General features: G+C 44.8%; 1 protein-coding gene across 2 annotated transcripts in view; it reads left to right on the plus strand.

The window, feature by feature from the left end:
- The window catches only part of EPHA4 (EPH receptor A4), a 99,281-nt gene that overhangs the window by 32,828 nt on the left and 48,679 nt on the right, over positions 1 to 17,774 (plus strand). Inside the window, exon 4 of one of the 2 annotated variants that reach the window (XM_040566876.1) lies at positions 5,067 to 5,222. In XM_040566876.1, the coding sequence (XP_040422810.1) occupies positions 5,067 to 5,222 (156 nt within the window). Of the gene's footprint in view, positions 1 to 52; positions 175 to 5,066; positions 5,223 to 17,774 lie in introns of those variants that run through there. The other variant, XM_040566877.1, reaches the window with a different exon arrangement.

Here is a 17,774-nt window from a genome sequence, read left to right on the forward strand (position 1 = left end):
TGTCTTTTTGCTTCTGCCACACAAGTAAGCAGTTGAGCTTCTTGTTCCCCAGGGGCAAAAAACATCTGGCCGATCATCGATCAGCCTCACCACGGATGCCAACCAGGCTGAGGCAGCGCACCGCTGGACTGCTGAAGGCTTCCACGTGCTGCTGTGACCCCCTACAGCCACTGCACTTTCTGTGCTCGGGACACTGCCGCCTTCTTCCGCATCCCGCTGCCTGCAGCCAAGCCTTTCCTGCTGGCCGAGGAGCGGTAGCAGGGCCACCGTCGTTCGGCACAGCTCCGCTGAGTCCTCCCGCGGTGCCTCGTGAGGGTGCTTGGGCGGGTGAAGGTGCCTCTGAAGCTCTGGTTAAGCCTCTCCCAGGTTTGCACCCAGTGGAGTAAAACTGCCCCAAAGTCCAACAGTCGTCACTCCCTAGTGGGGCTGCGTTTGTGTTCCCGCGTGGCACTAGTGCCACAGAAATACAGGCTCAGCTTTTCCCATTGGAGATAGGAGTTAAAGACGTGGTGCTCATTTTAATTGGTAGAGATCATACAGTCATTATTAATAGGAGGCAAAATAGGGGGTAAAGGTCTGCCAGTATGAACATCAAAGGAATCTGACTTTACTTGGAAACAGCGTTTGGTACATCGCATCTAATTCTGCAACCTGACTTTTAAGAAAGAGAAGGCGCTTTTTTTTTTTTTTCTTTTCACCCGCTGGCTTCTAAGGATCTTTATTTATCACCCTCAGGGGCATTACAGTGAGTAATTAGATTGGACCAGGAGAACGACTTAATTTTACAAGAAACTCATTAATTCATCCTATTTAAAATCTTCTCATTTCACCCAAAAACCAATTATGCTTGTAGTGGCAATGATCTGGAAAGGCATTGTCTCGCAGGCATGAGGGGGGCCACTGGGACTCCCATGGTATTCATGTCGGGGAGACAAGGGTGACTCCCTTTCTTTGACTTTTAGGTCAAAAGAACTAGTCACTGGGACAGCTTGACAATTAGAAAACCCTGATGAGCATTTGGAACTAAAACAGCTGTACAATAACAGAGGGGTTCATGGTTCGGGGCAGAAAGCTCATCAAAAGAGGCTATCCAAACAATTGAGTTCTATAATTAACACACAAAAATCTGCTCAGAAATGGTAATAACAGTAAAAGAGAGCTGAGAAGATGCTGCCTACTTATGTGGCAGATGTGGTTTTGTTACAATCTGAGAGAGAAAATCCATCCTTTTAAAGAATAGGAAGAACATTAGGCGGGGAAAATAAAACTAACTTCTTATTCCTAAGGGTGCAATTAAAACAAGAGCTTAAAATACTTTCACACGGGCAGGAGCTGTAGAAAAAGTAACCACTGATGAAAAACATGTAATACGCTATCAAAGTATTTGACGCACAAATTTCTTTTCTCGATGAAATTTATGAGCTTGACACTGACATATCTGTTCTTAAATTATTTGTTTTGTCCTTCAGTTAACCAAGAATATTATTCTAGGGTTTTTCATCAAAGTTGGCTACCCTCGTTGACTTTAAACCCACAGATTGTTAGCTGTGTTATTCGCTTGCCTGTGATAATAAATGTTCTTAGTGGTACGCTGGTTCCTTCTGGGCAGGGGGGCGCCACGGGAGCCCATTTCTCATTCAGTTCTGCTCCCACCCTGGGCTCTATCCAGGCTGCGGGCGCTTCCCTTGCAGAACGCGTTTGGAGGTCGCAGATTCGGCATAGTGATTGATAAGGGGACGGCTCTGCAGCCCGGGCTTCGTGCGCCCAATTTTTTTTTTTTTGAACAATTTTAAGTATGCAAGAAGAATGCTTTTTAAAGATTTTTTTTCCCCAAATCAGAGAAAAATCAAAGCCTATTTAAAATGGGTTTACGATTTATTTAATACTTAGATTTTATTGTAGCTATGACTAAAATGTGACTAGGACTACACCCATTATGAGATAGGTTTTTAAATTCTGAAATTGCTGACTGAAATTTTCTAATGGAAGATTCAGCATTTGGCGAGAGCAAGCAAGCAGACTTTCCAGCCCACACATGCATTCTTTTTTTTTTTTTTGTTAAATAAAACCATAAGAGTCAGAAAATCAGCTTTTAATGAGAAAATAGAGTTTGAAAAACAGCTTGAGGAAAAATTTGCATAGAGATTTGACTGAAGCTCCGTGATTCTTTGGAACAGTTTTTGCAGTTAGAACATGTATCACCGGTAAATTAAAAAAATAAAAATAAAAAATCACAAAGTGCTGACCAGCAATGTTTGATAAATCCTGTCTCACTTTAGGAGAAATATAAATTAAACAGATTTACACATTGGAACTCAAAGATACCAGCGTAATTACTTCATGCTGGTGTCCATTTAGAATCAATGTGGTTTGTTCTGAGAAATAGCCGAGAGCTTTCTCATATTGAAAATATTTTTGTTTGAGAATTTTCCTTGGATATAGTGCAGATGGTTGTAACCTTGTTATGGTTGTGGGTGATCTGAATGTGAGAAAAGATTTCTGTTTTTTTTTTTTTTTTTTTTAAGCTAACAGAAAGAACTAATTAAGGCAAAGCTAAGGAATTGAACTCAAAGTTTGCATTGCACATGTGAACTAATCTTTTTACAATGGTATCTTTCGAAAGCTGTGTAAGGACGCCATTCATGCCCTGTCTCACCCGGCAAATCCTTCCTAGAAAAGCAGCAGAATGGAGATTTGTCCTGAGCAAGCCGTAAGGAATTTCAGGGGACAGGTTCTGTCCAGGCTGCTTGTTTGCCTGCTGAACCAGTAACGTCCCCAAAAGCCTGTCCGCAGCCTGAGCAGAGCGAAGCTCTTCATGTGAAGAGCTGCTCCTCCAGGATCAGTTTCAAGTTTTTAAGTGACGGTACCACGGAGGTCTCTTGGTTTAATGCACCATGTTCTCTAAGGCTGTTTTGTGCCACGTGCTGACATGGGCACACTAAAATGAAGACGGCGAACTGCTCAGCAGCCGCTGATTTTGTACAGCTGAAGCAAAATGGCTGTGTGCGCTTTAGGAGCAGCCCCTGCCTTCAGAGAGCTTTCTTCAGGTCCTGAAATATTAATGATCTTGGCTTAATATAGTAGGAAACAAAATACAGCGCATGAAACAAAGGGGAAAAAATCCTTGGATTAGAGTCTGTTGACCTTGCAGTACCCACTGTATCCATCTGGTACCTGTAAAGAAGAGGGGGAGGAATGGTCCCAAAAACCTGTGACATTTTTCTCTCTCTCCAATAACACATTACAGCCAGTGCTGAACCTTCCACTTTGTGCAGGGTTGTTTGTCTCTGAGTACTTGAATACTGTGAAAATGCAAAAGGCGGCTCATCATTTAATAATTTCTGTGAACTGTCATGCTCATGTTCAAAGTAATGTTAGTTTGCGTGTTTTATTTTAAAAAACTTGAATAATGGATGGGAGCAGTTAGCTTGCTCTCCTCTTGTACTGTTTTTTTCCCATCCCTTCTCTTTATGCGTGGCCGTAGGATCCCATCCATGGGTATCTGCTCCGGCTGTGCGCGGGCCTGGCCATATTTCTGATCTGAGCTACAACAACAAAAACTGGGAGGGAGATCTCAGATCAGAACCTGCCACTCGGCTGCTGCTGTTCAGCCAGTCACAGGAGGACATGTAGCGATAGCACAGCTCCTTCTCCACATATTGCAGTCACAGGATAAAAGGAAAGGTAATTGTCCTCCCCGCAATTCCTCCCTCCAGCGCTCCCCTTTCTGTTTTTCACAGGATCCCCAAGGCCATTGGAAGCGTGGCCAAAAAGCACCTTGTGTGTTGAACCTGATCTGATTGTGTGATGTATATAAACTCTGGGAGCATAGGTCCTAGTCGTTCAAGTGATGTGTTTCTGTAAGATCCTCTGGTCCAGGGGCAGCCAAAGCGGGTTGATGTCCCAGCGCTTTTACGGGTGACGCACGGCATGTCCTAAAGTCAGGGCTCGCTAAGGAAGTGCCAGAAATGGCTTTGGGTAGTGTGCGAAGGAACTTGCCTCTTCATAAACGTGTTCCTGAAATCCCTTCCCGTTCCCAGTTTGGACAGCTTCATAAAAGAAAGAGGGAAGCAGGAGAGGGGGCCCAGGGTGGGCACAGGGCAGGTGGGAGCTGCGAGCTGCGTCTGGCGAGCCCTAAAGTTACTGTAGGTGATAAGTGGCAAGAGTGAATCATGCAGCAAATGCTGAAACAACCTTTCCTTTTTGCACGATTGCGTGCTCACATCTTCTCTGTTCTCCATAGTGCTGAACGCCAGTGGTGACGGTGGGCTTTTATCTGTAGCCAAGGGGGTCGTTTCTGGGATGACATACCTGTTAGCCGCTATTAAAAATGTGTTATTAGTGATACTAATGAGTTTTTTTTCCAAGTGATGTAGAAGTAGCCATCCGTGTAAGCATTGCATTTATGAAGATGATGTCACGGAAAGCTTGCCAAGCCGCACGTGGGTCCTCGTGCCAGTGGTGCAGTTACTGATGGGCCCTGGCTTCGGGGAGGGAGAGCATCACTGATTTCCTCCCCGGGGGGGAAGGAGCCAAATGAATCCTGCCTTGCCAGGAGGGAGACAAGCCATTTCCGGGCATGGCAGGCTGAGGGCCTAGCTGCCAATCGCAGTGGGTTCCTATCCCACTCCCTCTTCAAAATTGGCAGTGTTTGGCTGTCAGCTGCCATTCCTTAAGTGGTCATAGAATAAAGCAATTGCACCCCTTTTGTTGTGCTCTCTGTGTGTGTGAATGCAGGTGGACATGGGTTAAGCGATGTGTTAACTCCATGGTAAGCACAAAGAGGCAGCTGATTTTCTGGCAGTGTCAACACAAGACCGTAATTTTTTTTTTTACCATCTCCAAGCCAGCTTTTAGAATGGCTCTTCTTGGAATTAGAAATCAGTATATCCTGACATAGGAGTACTCATTAAGAGTGTGATGATTGTTAATTCTTCACCTGGGGCTAAGAGGACATCATTAGATCTTTTTGAAATGTCTCCTTCCTCAATTTTGAATAAGTAAGCCAGCAATTTATGATCGCATCCTGGGCAAGTAACACTCTCCCTTCCTGTTCCTCCATGTAGCTTGCAAAATCGGATACTACAAGGCGCTTTCGACAGATGCTGCGTGTGCCAAATGCCCGCCTCACAGCTACTCCATCTGGGAAGGCTCTACCTCCTGCACCTGCGACCGGGGCTTTTTCCGAGCTGAAAATGATGCTGCATCCATGCCCTGCACTCGTAAGTTGGTCTTTAAACAGTCTTTTTCCCTTTCGTCATCTATTTCCTCTGTCTTTCTTCAAATGTGCATGGGTGACACATTGCCTGGAGAGCTATGTCTAGGAAGTGTCCAGCTTCTGACAGCAGTGTTCACTAGCTCCTGCAGTCCTTTGCAGTTGCAGTCTGCATTTTGGATCATCTTCTGGGAGAGAAAACGTTTAGTTTTCAGCCCAGAAATCCTAACAGTTACATGATTGCGCTGACCCTTGAGAGCTTAGTCTAAATAAATGAGGAGCTGCAAGAGGAGTGACTTGCAGACGTCAATAACAGAGTTGGGTCTAATTACAGGTCTAATTTCCAGTCTGAGCACCTGTCCCATAGATCACATCACCTTTCATCTTCTTAAATGTTGATATTTCTAGAAATTGTGACAGGTTTTCTCATATTACATAGGGTAAATATATGATATTTATAATTTCATTAAATACCTAATTTGCTCAAAATGTTGCTGGTGATCCTTAGGAGCATAAAAGCGTTCTTCTGAAAAGAATGGTAATAATAAATCTTAAACCATAATGAAACAAACCCAAAAAAGTAGGGTTTATTTTATCCTTTGTATATAAATACATCGTGCACAGCAAATGGAATTATGCTTTAGTTCCACCAGAACGTTTTCAGTATGGGGAATAAGAGGCGTAGCGCGCCGAGCGCACCCGCAGAGTTACTGGAACAGCTCCTTGTCCTCTATGTCAGCTAATGGTTTAGGCAGCCAAAGACCTGGGATTCTAGACATGCCCTGGTGTTAAATCGTGATCATCTAGAGCTTTGGTTTTTGTTTCTATAGGAGTAGAGCAGTTTGAAACAATAAGTGAAAGGGTTGTGTTTTGCTATGGGATATCCATGTGTGGCTTTCCCTGAAAGCCATTGGAAATGCTTCCAGATTTTTGGAGCTCAGCTGTATATTTATGTAGTGTGTGTGTGTGTGTCTGTGAGGGAAGACTGAGATATTTCTTTTGTAACGTTTTAATATATTCCAAATTCATTTTAGAGAGATGACTCACATTTGTTTAAATCTTAATTTCTCCCTTACAAGGCAGAAACAAAGCATGTCCATAACTCAGCAGCACTCATCCCTTCCCCACACCCCCTTGATTTGAGCTCTTCCTCAGCAATCTCCTTCCTTTCAGCTGTAAGCTCTGATAGGGTGGTGGTTAAGCAGGTCTGGGCATAGCCAGGAGCAGCTGCTTTTGCTTAGCAGGAAAGCAGAGAGGTCCCTGTAACCCTTGCCAAACGTTGACTGGGGATGGAGGTCTAGCTGTGTTGTGAAACCTCGCTGAAGTGGGTAAGATCATGCTTTTTATAACACAATTTACACTGGAAGATGTAAAGCCTGACAATTTTGTTAGGGAAAATGTCTTTTTGCAACAATAAAACTGTTGTCAGAAGATACATCCTAAATAACATTTTACCAGCAAAAGTTTCTCATAAAGCCCTGGTTGCAGTGAGTGATATCCTGACTAAACCAAAATCAAATTAGTAATCAGCTGGTTGGATTTAACTAGGCATGTGCAGGGACCGAAGTCTGAAGAGAGAGCAAAACACTTCCAGATGGGGGAATTGTGAACAAATGATATGTATGTTTGCTTGCAGCATGTTCTCCTGCAAGCTTAGCCCTTTTTTGTCAAGTCTTGGGCCTGCTTCTGGCAGCCTTCCCCCCTCTGGTCTTCGGAGGTCAGTCAAAGTTGAAGTCCCCGATCTTGGTCTTTTACACTGCAAATATGAAGAGTGAAAAAGAGAGGGCAAGGGCCACGGTGCTGCTCTCAGTCTTCATCTCCGCAGCAGTCTAGGAGGACTTGGCACGCAGAGGCAGGCCGACAGCATGATCCCACGGCCGTCTGGCCCTGGGAAACAGGCCTGTCTCTGGAGATCCCATTTCAGAGCTTTGAATTCGCCAGCAGCTTAAAAGCCTGCTTTATCTGTGATCCAAGGTGAAGGAAGATCCAGAAGTTATTTCTGAGCTGGCTCGTGGGGGCAGCTTTGGTCCCCCACCTACTGCTTTGCTCACTGCTACCTTCTCTTTGAGGTTGCCTCAGCAGAGCTTGAACGTGGCTGTGGTGGTAGTGGCACGACACAGCCTGTGTGGCACAGGCCCAAGGTGCACAAGGACCTGGGGGGCCGCTGCTTGCCATGCTCCCCGCACCAAGTGGCCATCTCCCAAGTGTTTGAGGCAAGTGACAGAAACCGTTTAAAGGGCTCCTGCTGAAGGAATCACCTCCGGAAGAAACTCCCCGTTTGTCCGCCTTTCCTGACAAGTTGTGGAGACAGAAGGGAGCATAAACATCAAAGGTTCATTCAGACGGATTCAGACTCTAGTCAGTTCTTACCAGTTGGTTAAACCAGGTGACAAACCCAATTCCCTTGTGCTGACAGCCATAATAATCAGGCACCTTCTTTGTTCATTATGCTCTCTTTAACCCTGGTATTCTCATTCAGCCCAGCATTTAGTAATCACTCAGTGTGACGGAACACTAATGAAGAAATAAAACGCAGTACCTGAGATCCATTCTTCTAGCAAAAAGATAGACTCTGCTCCACTGGCCTGTAAAATCAGGTTTCTGTTCACTTGGAGAACTATTAGACCAAGTGAATATAAGTAACATCAGGTAATTTGGAGAGAGCACCTGGAATAGACTGAGGATTGATACTTTCTTTATTATTTCTAAACAGTTTTTGAGATGAAGAACTTCAGGCTTCTTAGGATGTGTTTGTGTAGAGCATTGACCTTTGGCTATTGATTTCCTTTAGTAATAGACTGGCTGGCCTCGTCACTTACCTAGCCTTGTGGGTTGGGGGAGGAGGACTGTTAGGACTTTCCATTAGCCTGACTGTGCTAGTGGATGAAGGGGAATTGGAGAATTCCCTTTCCTTTCCCTTCTCACAACTCCCATGGTAAGTACTGAGCAATACCCACTTCCTGATGCGCTGGTCAGAAGAGGTGCTCCAGCGTTTTCCTGCTCCTTAACACCACGATCTGGCATCTCTGTCCCTTGTTGAATTGTAAAAACTGTACCTAACCTTCAGTTAAGCCAGGCATACAATCTCAACAAATAACTCGTGCTCCATTTTTAGCATTCTGCTCTATTTATCTCTGCTGAAGTGAGTGGTTATGTCTGCCTTAAATCTTCTACGAGAAAGGGCAGAACATGGCTGGATGTGAGCATAGGAGACAGTGGGCTGTGTCGAAAGGCCGGGCATAGAAACCCTGACATACACATTTACTGATGCCTCTTTTCCCTCACTCTTGCCTCATGGGGATATTCATCATTGTGTCTGTCACCACTGAGGAGCAGAGCCGCGCTGGATCTGCCTCATTGACCTAAGTCGGGAATTTAGACTGAGTTTTGAGACACAGTGGGCTTGTCAGCTGTGTGCTTGGGCATGGAGGTGGTATGATTGACCCGTAGTACACTCGAGCACAAACTGTGGAAAACACAGACGTTTTTCCCTTCTGGAAGCACTGCAAAAGTTGCATTAAGACAAATACTCAGACCTTCGTTATGTTTCAGTGCTTGCTGAGAGGATGGGCTTTTCATAGAGTTAGCAATCTAATGGGGAATAAATTGCCTTACCAGCACACACATCCCCAAGGCTGATGAACAATCAGTCTCAATCATGGTCTTCGTTCCCAAGTTTCCTTCTCCGTAAGGATGCGGGTAGGAGACTCTCTGAATTGCAGCCTGGTGCAGGCAGGTGCAGTTCCTGCCCAAGCTAATGGGCGTTGGTCCCACATCCCCACCATTAATGAGTCGGGTTCTCAGACTGTTTCTTAACAAACAATGCTCACATTATGAGCAAGTACGGGATGGTTTTGTATTGTTTATATTGTCCGTTTGATTCCGATTATTAATGATTTTTAATTGGAAGCCCTTTACAAAAGAGAGATTACCAGCACAGGCTGTCCAGCTTGAAATTTGTCTCAGTAAATGACCCTGAAAAATTTAGTCCGTTGTGCCACCCAAACAGTGACTGGTTGATTGGTATTTTGGCGTGGCCTGAAATATTTCTGAAACGGTTGCATTTAAGACAGTTTATACGAGAGAAGCTTAGAGATAATGAGGGCAAATTCAGTGAGATGCAAGAGAAAAGTGCCTGCTTTAAAAGGTCTTTCTCCAGTTTAGGTTATCAAGAAATCGAAGAGCCTGACTTGAAACAGCAAACGTCACTTAGTTGTCTTTACATTCGCCTCTTCTAATTGAATTTAGTGCACTGCTGTATTTCCTCCAGAAAGTATATTGTTTTTAAATTACCATTTCAGTGCTATTACTCAAGGCCCCTGCTTCTAATGCTTTCTGACAGTTATCAGCATAATGAACCATAATGAAATGATGAGCAATCTACAGTGGAAACTCGATGTGGATTCCACTAGAGCTGTGTGACTGTGTTGTTAAAATTTGAATGCACATTAAAATAACACTGTCCTTATTTGTTTCCAAGGTCAAGGTTTTAAAAGAGGTCTGAAAGGTCTAAACACTTCAATTTCGTAAATATTACACTCTAATATATGCCCTTAGCTCAATCTTGTGTTGCATTTAATGTATCTCGGAGATAAATATTTGACCTGCATTTCCAAAAAAGAGTGAATTTACCTACCTAATAACTGTGCTTGCAAATGAGTAATTACACGGGAGCTGATTATTTGAGCATATGTTTATTATGATTGCTTAGACTTCTAAATAAACAAGTGCGCTCTTTTTCCTTCAACTTAACTTGTGCCTCTTCTGAATTTCCAGACAGATGCTGATTATCAGTGCTCTGGCTTTTAGAAGAGTAAGAATGTAGGATACAGCACAAGGTCATATAATGGCTGGTATGCTGTAGGTAGCTTTGCACTGGCTTTGCCTTGCTTCCTTCGCAGGGCTTTGCACATTTGTTCTGGCCCTGGTTCTATAGGAGCCCCCTCTCTATAACGTGAACTATCTGCCAGCACAGCCCCTGATCTTCAGAAGTGAAATGTACTGCGTAATAATTCTTCTGCACCTTTCTGTATGTCCATACCTCTAGTAAATGATTTTGTTCTTAAAACATCCTATAAGGTGGTTCGTTGTGTAAACAGTACGTCAGAGTGCCTTGTAAGGTACAGTATGGCAGTTGCAACGTGAGAGAGAGCAGTGGGTGAGCGGAATGGAAAGAGCAATTTTTCCAGGTAGGTTGGGAAAATAGATCCTCCATCGCTGCCAGACCGAGGGGAAGGGCTGGGATTGTGACTGACGGGGATCTCAGAGGAGAAGGCTCTGTCCTGTCGTCTGTGGAGACAGACTGAAGGAACTGAGTAAGAAGGGGAGTGGTTATGGCTTTAAGAGAGGAGACGGGCGTAATTTGACAATGCATGTTTATAATCAGTAGATTTAAAACCATCATTCCTTTAAATACAGCAACTGTTTATTAGCTGTCTTCTGATTTTCTCTGTTCAGAGCCTTAAATTAACTGAGACATTTACTCAATTAAGTGGGGGCTTTGATTTGGTTAGTCAGGCCCCAGTTCTGCAGAGTCATTGGAGTAAATTAGAGGACTAACAATAAAAAATCCAGCAGTTGGGCCAGTGACAGAATGACATGTTTCTCTGGTTGGATTTCTTTCCTGTCAAACTGTCAGATAACCTTCTGGTATTCACAGTGGAATTTTTCTTTTTATCTTGCAAGAATGAGTGGACACATGTGACGTTGTCTGCAGCACAGCATATTAGAGAAGATGTAATGTGTCTTAGCATATGTGGCAATGCAAAGTGTTCCTGTTTGGCAGTTTTGGGGAGAGAAACACAGAGCCCACAGAGCAGCACCTGCAAGCATCAGTTTTCCCATACCTCTGCCAGCGATAACTGGACCTCTTTGCTTAACTCCCTTTGCCTGGAGAGAAGAGGAAATATCAATTGCATTGTTCTCCAAGTAAAGGAAACAAAGCCTATTGTGAAGCTGGTAACCAGGGTTCTTTGGCAACTAAAAAGGAAATCGTACATGCCAGTGAAATGGGCATTTTATCACTGGCACTGGCCCAAGATCCCTAGCTTGGCAGAACTCCCGCTGAAGTCAAAGGAGTCTTGCCCGAGTAAATAAATTAAGAATTGTTTACCAAATCAGATGCCTTATTAAAACCCCATTGCAATGCTAACCATGCACAGAAAGGAGGGAGGGGGAAGCAGATGACTGATACTTCAAGTGGCTGCTGCATCTTGCAGACTGTTGACTTTAGTCTCACCAGTTGTAAAAACACATGATCTATAAAGATAAATGGTCAGGAGTAGCCAGCCAGACAAGAAGCGAGGGTTTCCACAACTGTCAGCACTTGTGTAAACTGGCCCACAGCAACAGGAGACCTGTCCGCAACTGCTGAAAGAAGCAATTAGTGGCCACAAGATACACAACTGTCACAGGAGAGCGTGGGCTTTACTTCTGAGCTCAAACTATGCAGACCGCGAGTTTGCTCTGCATTATAACTTGTCTTTCAGATGGGTAGGGATCAACAAGAAACGTTTATCTGAAGGGCTTCACATCTCACATGCTGAAGCTTTATTGACAGCACCACAGTTGTCCATGTTTAATGAAGCTTTATGAAACGGAAAGAGGAGGCTGAGGTGCTTTTTCTTGAAGGCTGTGCCTGGCACCGCTTTGCCAGACATTTCAGTAGGGCAACTTAAAGAGTTTAATTGATTATTTAATAATTACTTTCTTTGCATCCACTCCAAAAATAGTAAACTCTTTATTTCACACTCAGCCTTGCCTCCAGGGAGACAAATGTTCGGCTCATGATTGAGTTACAGTATTGATTAGAATTGTTAAAGGCTTGCTGTGCAGTAACGGCATCGTGAGGTCCATGGAGAGAGCAGCAGTGTGGTCACACTGACAAGGCTGACAGGACAGCAGAAAGCCCTCGTGCAGCCCTATTGCCTCTTGGAACCCCAGCTAACCCCTTCAAAGGGACGTGATGTACTTCACATCACATTTCATTGCTCTCTGTAGATATGCTCCAGAGATCTTTGGAGTTGTTCGTTGTATGGATCCTTTCTGCTGCACACCTCTGTATTTGTTCTCTTTATTCTTGCTGTGTTGTACACAGAAGCTGGCTCTCAGATCTTGTATAGCAGAAGATGTGCTGAACTTCTCACTGTTTCTGATACTGCATTTCCAGTTAGGTTTTCCTGCTATTAGGTAGTTGGAAGCTTACTTCCAGGTGCCTGCTGTTCCTGTAACTTATCAAAGACTTAACTTTTGACTGCATGTCTGTAGTATAACCAAAGCCAAAGTTGCTGATTCAAATCAGTCCAGTTCATACTAGGCTGCTTTTACAGTACAGTGAGTCATAGTAGTCTTCCCTGTTGTACGAATCTTGTTTATTATATAGCAAATTAGCTCAAGATTTCTGAATACCCTGAGTTCCCTTTGAAATTATTGCAGACGAAGAGGGTCAGCTTCTCTCTGGTGCAGGCTCATAAAGAGGATCCTTTTGTCAGTCCTGGTCTGAGGCCCATTGTAGCTTACTTGTCCGTCTGATTGATTAACAAACATATAATTGGCACTCTGCTGCACTTAACAGTACGTTTGTAGAGTTTTCTCTGTTTGAGGGTGAAGTTAAAAAGCTTCCAACTGCAGCAGGCTATCATATTATTTTAGTGTTAGAGTAATTTTTAATCCTTATCAAGCTAAGGTCTGCTTTTTCTGCCTCAAAAAAGAGCTGATATTTTCCTCAAGGAGAGTGCGGGAATGGTTAAAGAAGATTAAAGTCTTTTCTACATGCTTGAGGTTTTCTGATGTCTGGTGGGAATTGCCAATGAAGCTTCCTTCCGATTTCACACTGTCAGGCAAACGCAGCCTGAATGCAGGGTGACAACCCACTTGAAAATAATTATCCATTGCCCTGGCTGCAGAGGCATCCGTTACCTGATAGAGAAATGTGCTTTTACACACATGCACATACAGACTAAATTATTTTTTTAATCATTTTCTCCTTCCAGGTCTGAAAAACCTCATCCTGCTTGTTACTCAGCCGCGTACCTAGGTTTTGAAAGCATCTTTCTTTTTTTAAAAGAGCCTGCACTTTAAATGCACTGATCTGGTGACTGACAGGATGCTCATAACGAAGTCTTGGCTTCTTGAGGGTATATATTTGAAATATCTCCATTAGCACTTCCGTGGAGAGTGTGGGTTTCAGCTTGCGTTTTTAATAGATGTCCTCCCACAGATATATCTTTCAAGGTAATAGATATTAACCATAACATAGGTTAATAGTAAACAGATGTGGTTACAGTCCAAATACTGATAAAATCTACGTAGTCCTTAATGGGTAATGTTGCTGCCAAAGTAATCCACTACCACCATCAGTGGTTGAGGACGCAGTCAGCACAAAGAAAGGAGCTCCTGGTGCGGAGCCCTCTGCCAGGGGATGGGCTGGGACAGCTGTGGGTGGCTGGAGAGAGCCTTACTTTCAGTGCCATCACAGTGGGTTTCTCAAAGTCCTGAATTCACTTTAAGTCGGTAGTGTCAGAACCTTCTGCTGAAGTGCTTTCTGGTTTGTTTTGTGATGTTTCTGTTTTTCAACCTGAGAAAATAGCTTGTAATGGTTAGTCAGGTCCATTAAAATTGGCCAGGCCAAAGTCTTGCAGCTTTGTTGTCTTCAATGCTTTGTCCATGGGACCTCTGGGAAAAGAAAAAAAAAATTTTTTTTAGTCACATATAGCTTTGGTGAACAAAAGTTGTTCGTCACCATTGCACCTAACAGGGGATGAAATCTGCTCTGGCTGCTCTAAAGACCTGACCAAAATATGGGGCTGCTGGTTGTCAGCGTTGGGGTTCTGACTTCCGTCAGCCTGGGGCAGCACAGGACCCAGCTGCAAGTTCTTCCTCGTGTCTTGTTGTTTTGTGGGACAGCAAAGTCACTTGGGAGGTGTTTTGCCTGGAATCATTTATTTCTCATCTCCTTTCACTGTCCTTTAATCCACGCCTTCTAACCATACACTGTTGCTGAACTAAATTAACTGGTTTAGTGAAGACAGTATTCTCTATGTCGAACAAGTCTGTCTGGTCTGGTTGTAGAAAACTGTAATTGAATTTACTGCATACACCCACAGAGGCTTTCAGAGAAGCACTGTGCTGGGCAGATCAGTAATAATAAAAATAAAAAAGCAAGATGTAAAACCGGTGATATTAAAACCTTTGTTACAGCCATTTAAATGCAGTCGCACAGCACATTTACAGTTCTGCCCTCAGATCCTAGGGCAGTTCTTTCCACAGGTATTTGTCAGTTGCCCAGGTTCGCAGCTGCAGGAAGGGCAGGTTGTGCCTGGCTGGCTGGCTGGGGGCCCTCCAGCTCCAGCACCCCCTTCCCCACAGGTCTGTGGTACACCCAGTCTGCTCAGGAGGAGGCTTTCTTTTTCGGGCTCAATGCTCAGCAAGGTTTACTGAGTGCTGGGGCACCTGTGGCTGCTCCGTCCCGGGGCGCACTGAGGGTCCTGTTGGCACCTTCCCTTTGGCACGCTTGGAGGTCTGGGCGAGACGGATCCCCGAGGGCAGGAGGAGCTTTCACTCGGTTGTTGCTTATCTTGTTTGTGCTGTTTGCCTTTTGAAATTGTTTGCTGCGTTGAGGATGGGCTTTCTTCTTCCTGCCACCTCCACTGGGTTGAACCTCACGTGGCTGTGCTGTTGTTTGGTGGCAGGAAGAAAGGGGCTTTGGGGTGACTTCCTCGGCAGGCTGCTGTCTGAACAACGGGCACACTTTGAGCCTGCAACCTCTAGCGGCCCTGCAACGTGTAGGGCAGCTGTCTTAAAGGCTAAACATTATTCTCGTGCAAACAAACAGCTTAATGAAATGTCCTCATGTCTGCACGCTGCTTCACTTGACAGCTGTGTCCGCGCTGCAAAGGGGCTCCTTCAGTCCTGCAGAGCGTGCCTGGGGCTTCTCTGGGGAAGCTGTCAGTCCCTGGCACAAGGCAGGGGGCTCCTTAAGTTTGCTCAGGGAGACCTGTAATCCACAAAGATGGCTCAGATAAGGTAGCACAGGGCGGGAAGGAGGGAGCTGGTCAGGTGATGATTCGCGTCTTTGTCATGGATTTCAACAGCCTCTTATCAGCCTTGCAGCGGCTTGCACGAGGCCTCTGACTGGGAGTGGGACCTTAGTACGTTGTAGGAATGGAGGGAGAGAAATAGTGGTGGATAGAAATGTTAAAATGCAGGTAAGACTGTGAAAACATATCCTTAGTGCAAGTCAGTGCTCGTGCTGTTAACTCCTTTAAAGACTCTAGTCTTCCTGAATATTCATTTGACATGGGGTACGTGTCCTTAAGACAGACGGATCCGTCTATCTGTGGATGAAAGGGAGATAAAAAGATATAAAGCTTGTAGCTTATTGCAGCAAGGGAAAGCCATACACAATCTGCATTGCCCAATACATTTAAGTAAATCTAATAGGAGGGTTGAGGAAGATAGCAAGATTAGCTTGACAAAGATTATTTGTTGCTAAACAGACTCTTCGGTGTTTCCCTGAGCACAGGCACACAGCGAAGTTGCTCCACCCAAGGCCTTTCCATTTGCTTCATGGCTCAGTTGATTTCGATGGGTTTATTGTGAAGCAAGATTTATGGAGCCCAAAGAAGGAATAAAATTAAAAACTTCCGTTCCCCCGTTTCTGCTCATGGTGCTGCTGAATAGGTGGGTGAGGGATACTGCTCTCAGGTCCCGTGGTCAAACCGGGTCCTCTTTGGGGTCCCCCCAGTGCCAGAGTGGGGCAGCTCCGCAGGTCCCTGTCTCGGTGCCCCCCGTGCTGGCATTTCCAGCCTCCCACGGCCATGAAAGGGTTTTCCTCTCCTCCAGCAGCAGTGGCTCTGTTGTCAGAAACAAAGCAAATCCTGATCACCATTGAAGGAGCAGATACGCCCTGTGTTTCAACATCTGAAACCAGGCCCATCAATCTGAAACTATTCCCCACTCCCGGTGCCAACAGCTCCATTAACAACTATGCTCCAGAAAGAAAGGAAATTGCTTTTCCCCTCGCTGCAATGTCAGCCCACCATTTGGAAACCCCCCCGCATCTTCCTTTTCATGCTGGAGGTGGTGCGCTCATCTCTGTGACCTGCAAGCATCTGCTTCCCTGGTTTTCCGCTTCGTTGCGTCTCTGTTTAGACACTGCTCTGCCCTGTCCCACATACTAATTACTGACTTTTTGCTTCTGAGGAGCTTGATTCATTCTGGCACATTTTCCCACGTGAAACTGGACCTAGAGCCTTGGAAAATATCTTAATGGACGTCAGAGCAAGTCTGAGATTAACCCCAAATCGGCTGCTGTCTGTGAGCTAAAGGGCACATCTTCTGGCCGCCGAGCAGGGCCGCCCTGGCAGGGGGCTTTGGCCCCACGCTGTCCCAGCCCTGGGCAGTGTGATGCGGCCAGGTAGCACTCTGTAAGAAAAAGCTACTTGCTTTTTCCTCCCAGGGTCTCACTGTGCACTAGCTGACCCCTGGGTAAAAGGGTTTTGTCCCTAGGAGTCCCGTGTGCTGCCAGTGTATAAACCAAAATCCAGGCTTGCAGCCCCGTGGTGCGGCAGGCAGGAGGAGTCCCTGTTGCAGGGCCTGGCCTGTGCTCTGTCTTCTTGTGGCACTAATTCTGCCTGCCAGCTCTGCTTAGCCCAGAGACTGTGCTTCAAAGGTTTGGCAGGAAGGGAGGATTTCCCTCCTCTCAAAATGAATATATTAATTTTGTATTTGTGAAGTTGAGCCCAGAGACACAGTCCTTGCTCAGCCACTTTTGCAGCAGAAGCCTTTCATCTAGGTGCTGAAGATACGTAGGTACATTTGACCTCTGTCATTTAAGACTTTTTTCCTTACATAACTGCTGCTTAAAAAATCCAAATACTCTTTGTCCTGTTGAACGTCTGTTACGTCCTGGCAGCTTCAAGCACAGACCCCAGGACACGATGCAGCCCTGAAAACCTTCACCTCTGCAGCATGCTCAGATCTCAGCCTTCCTTGTCGAGGCCCTGATGAATCCAGGCAGCCAAAATTCATCTTCAGCACAGTCACCTTTAGACGGCTTAACCTCTTTGCTGCTATACTTGAGTCACTTTATGGTTTCAGCAGAATTTCACCACAATTTATTCAGTTCCCAGCTTAGCCTGATGGGTGCTTTTGTACCTTTGGCATACGAGAGATTAAGATTAATTTATTTATATGCTTAATGAAGCTATTGGTGCTGGCTGAATTGTTTTTCAATTTCACAACATTTAACAAATAACAAGAATGAAAAACCTGGAATGAAACTCGTAAGAACTTTATCTTTCCTTCCTTTCTGCCTGCAGATCTAGTTGAATGTTTTTGAATTCCAACCATCAAATATATTTTGGGAAATTTAAGAAGCGGTCATAAGCTCTCCTGTGTCTTGAATAAAAATTGAATTTGTGACTTCCTACAAAATCATTTCCAGTATTTTGCTAGTAATAACATCTGTATTTAAAGCTCTAGCCATGCGTGATTACTAAGGACTGCCATTTTCACTGCATTCTGGTTTGGATCATTACATTTTGCATGCTTCATTCTC

This window comes from Cygnus olor, chromosome 9 (assembly GCF_009769625.2).
Source record: "Cygnus olor isolate bCygOlo1 chromosome 9, bCygOlo1.pri.v2, whole genome shotgun sequence".
NCBI classification, from domain to species: Eukaryota; Metazoa; Chordata; class Aves; order Anseriformes; family Anatidae; genus Cygnus; species Cygnus olor.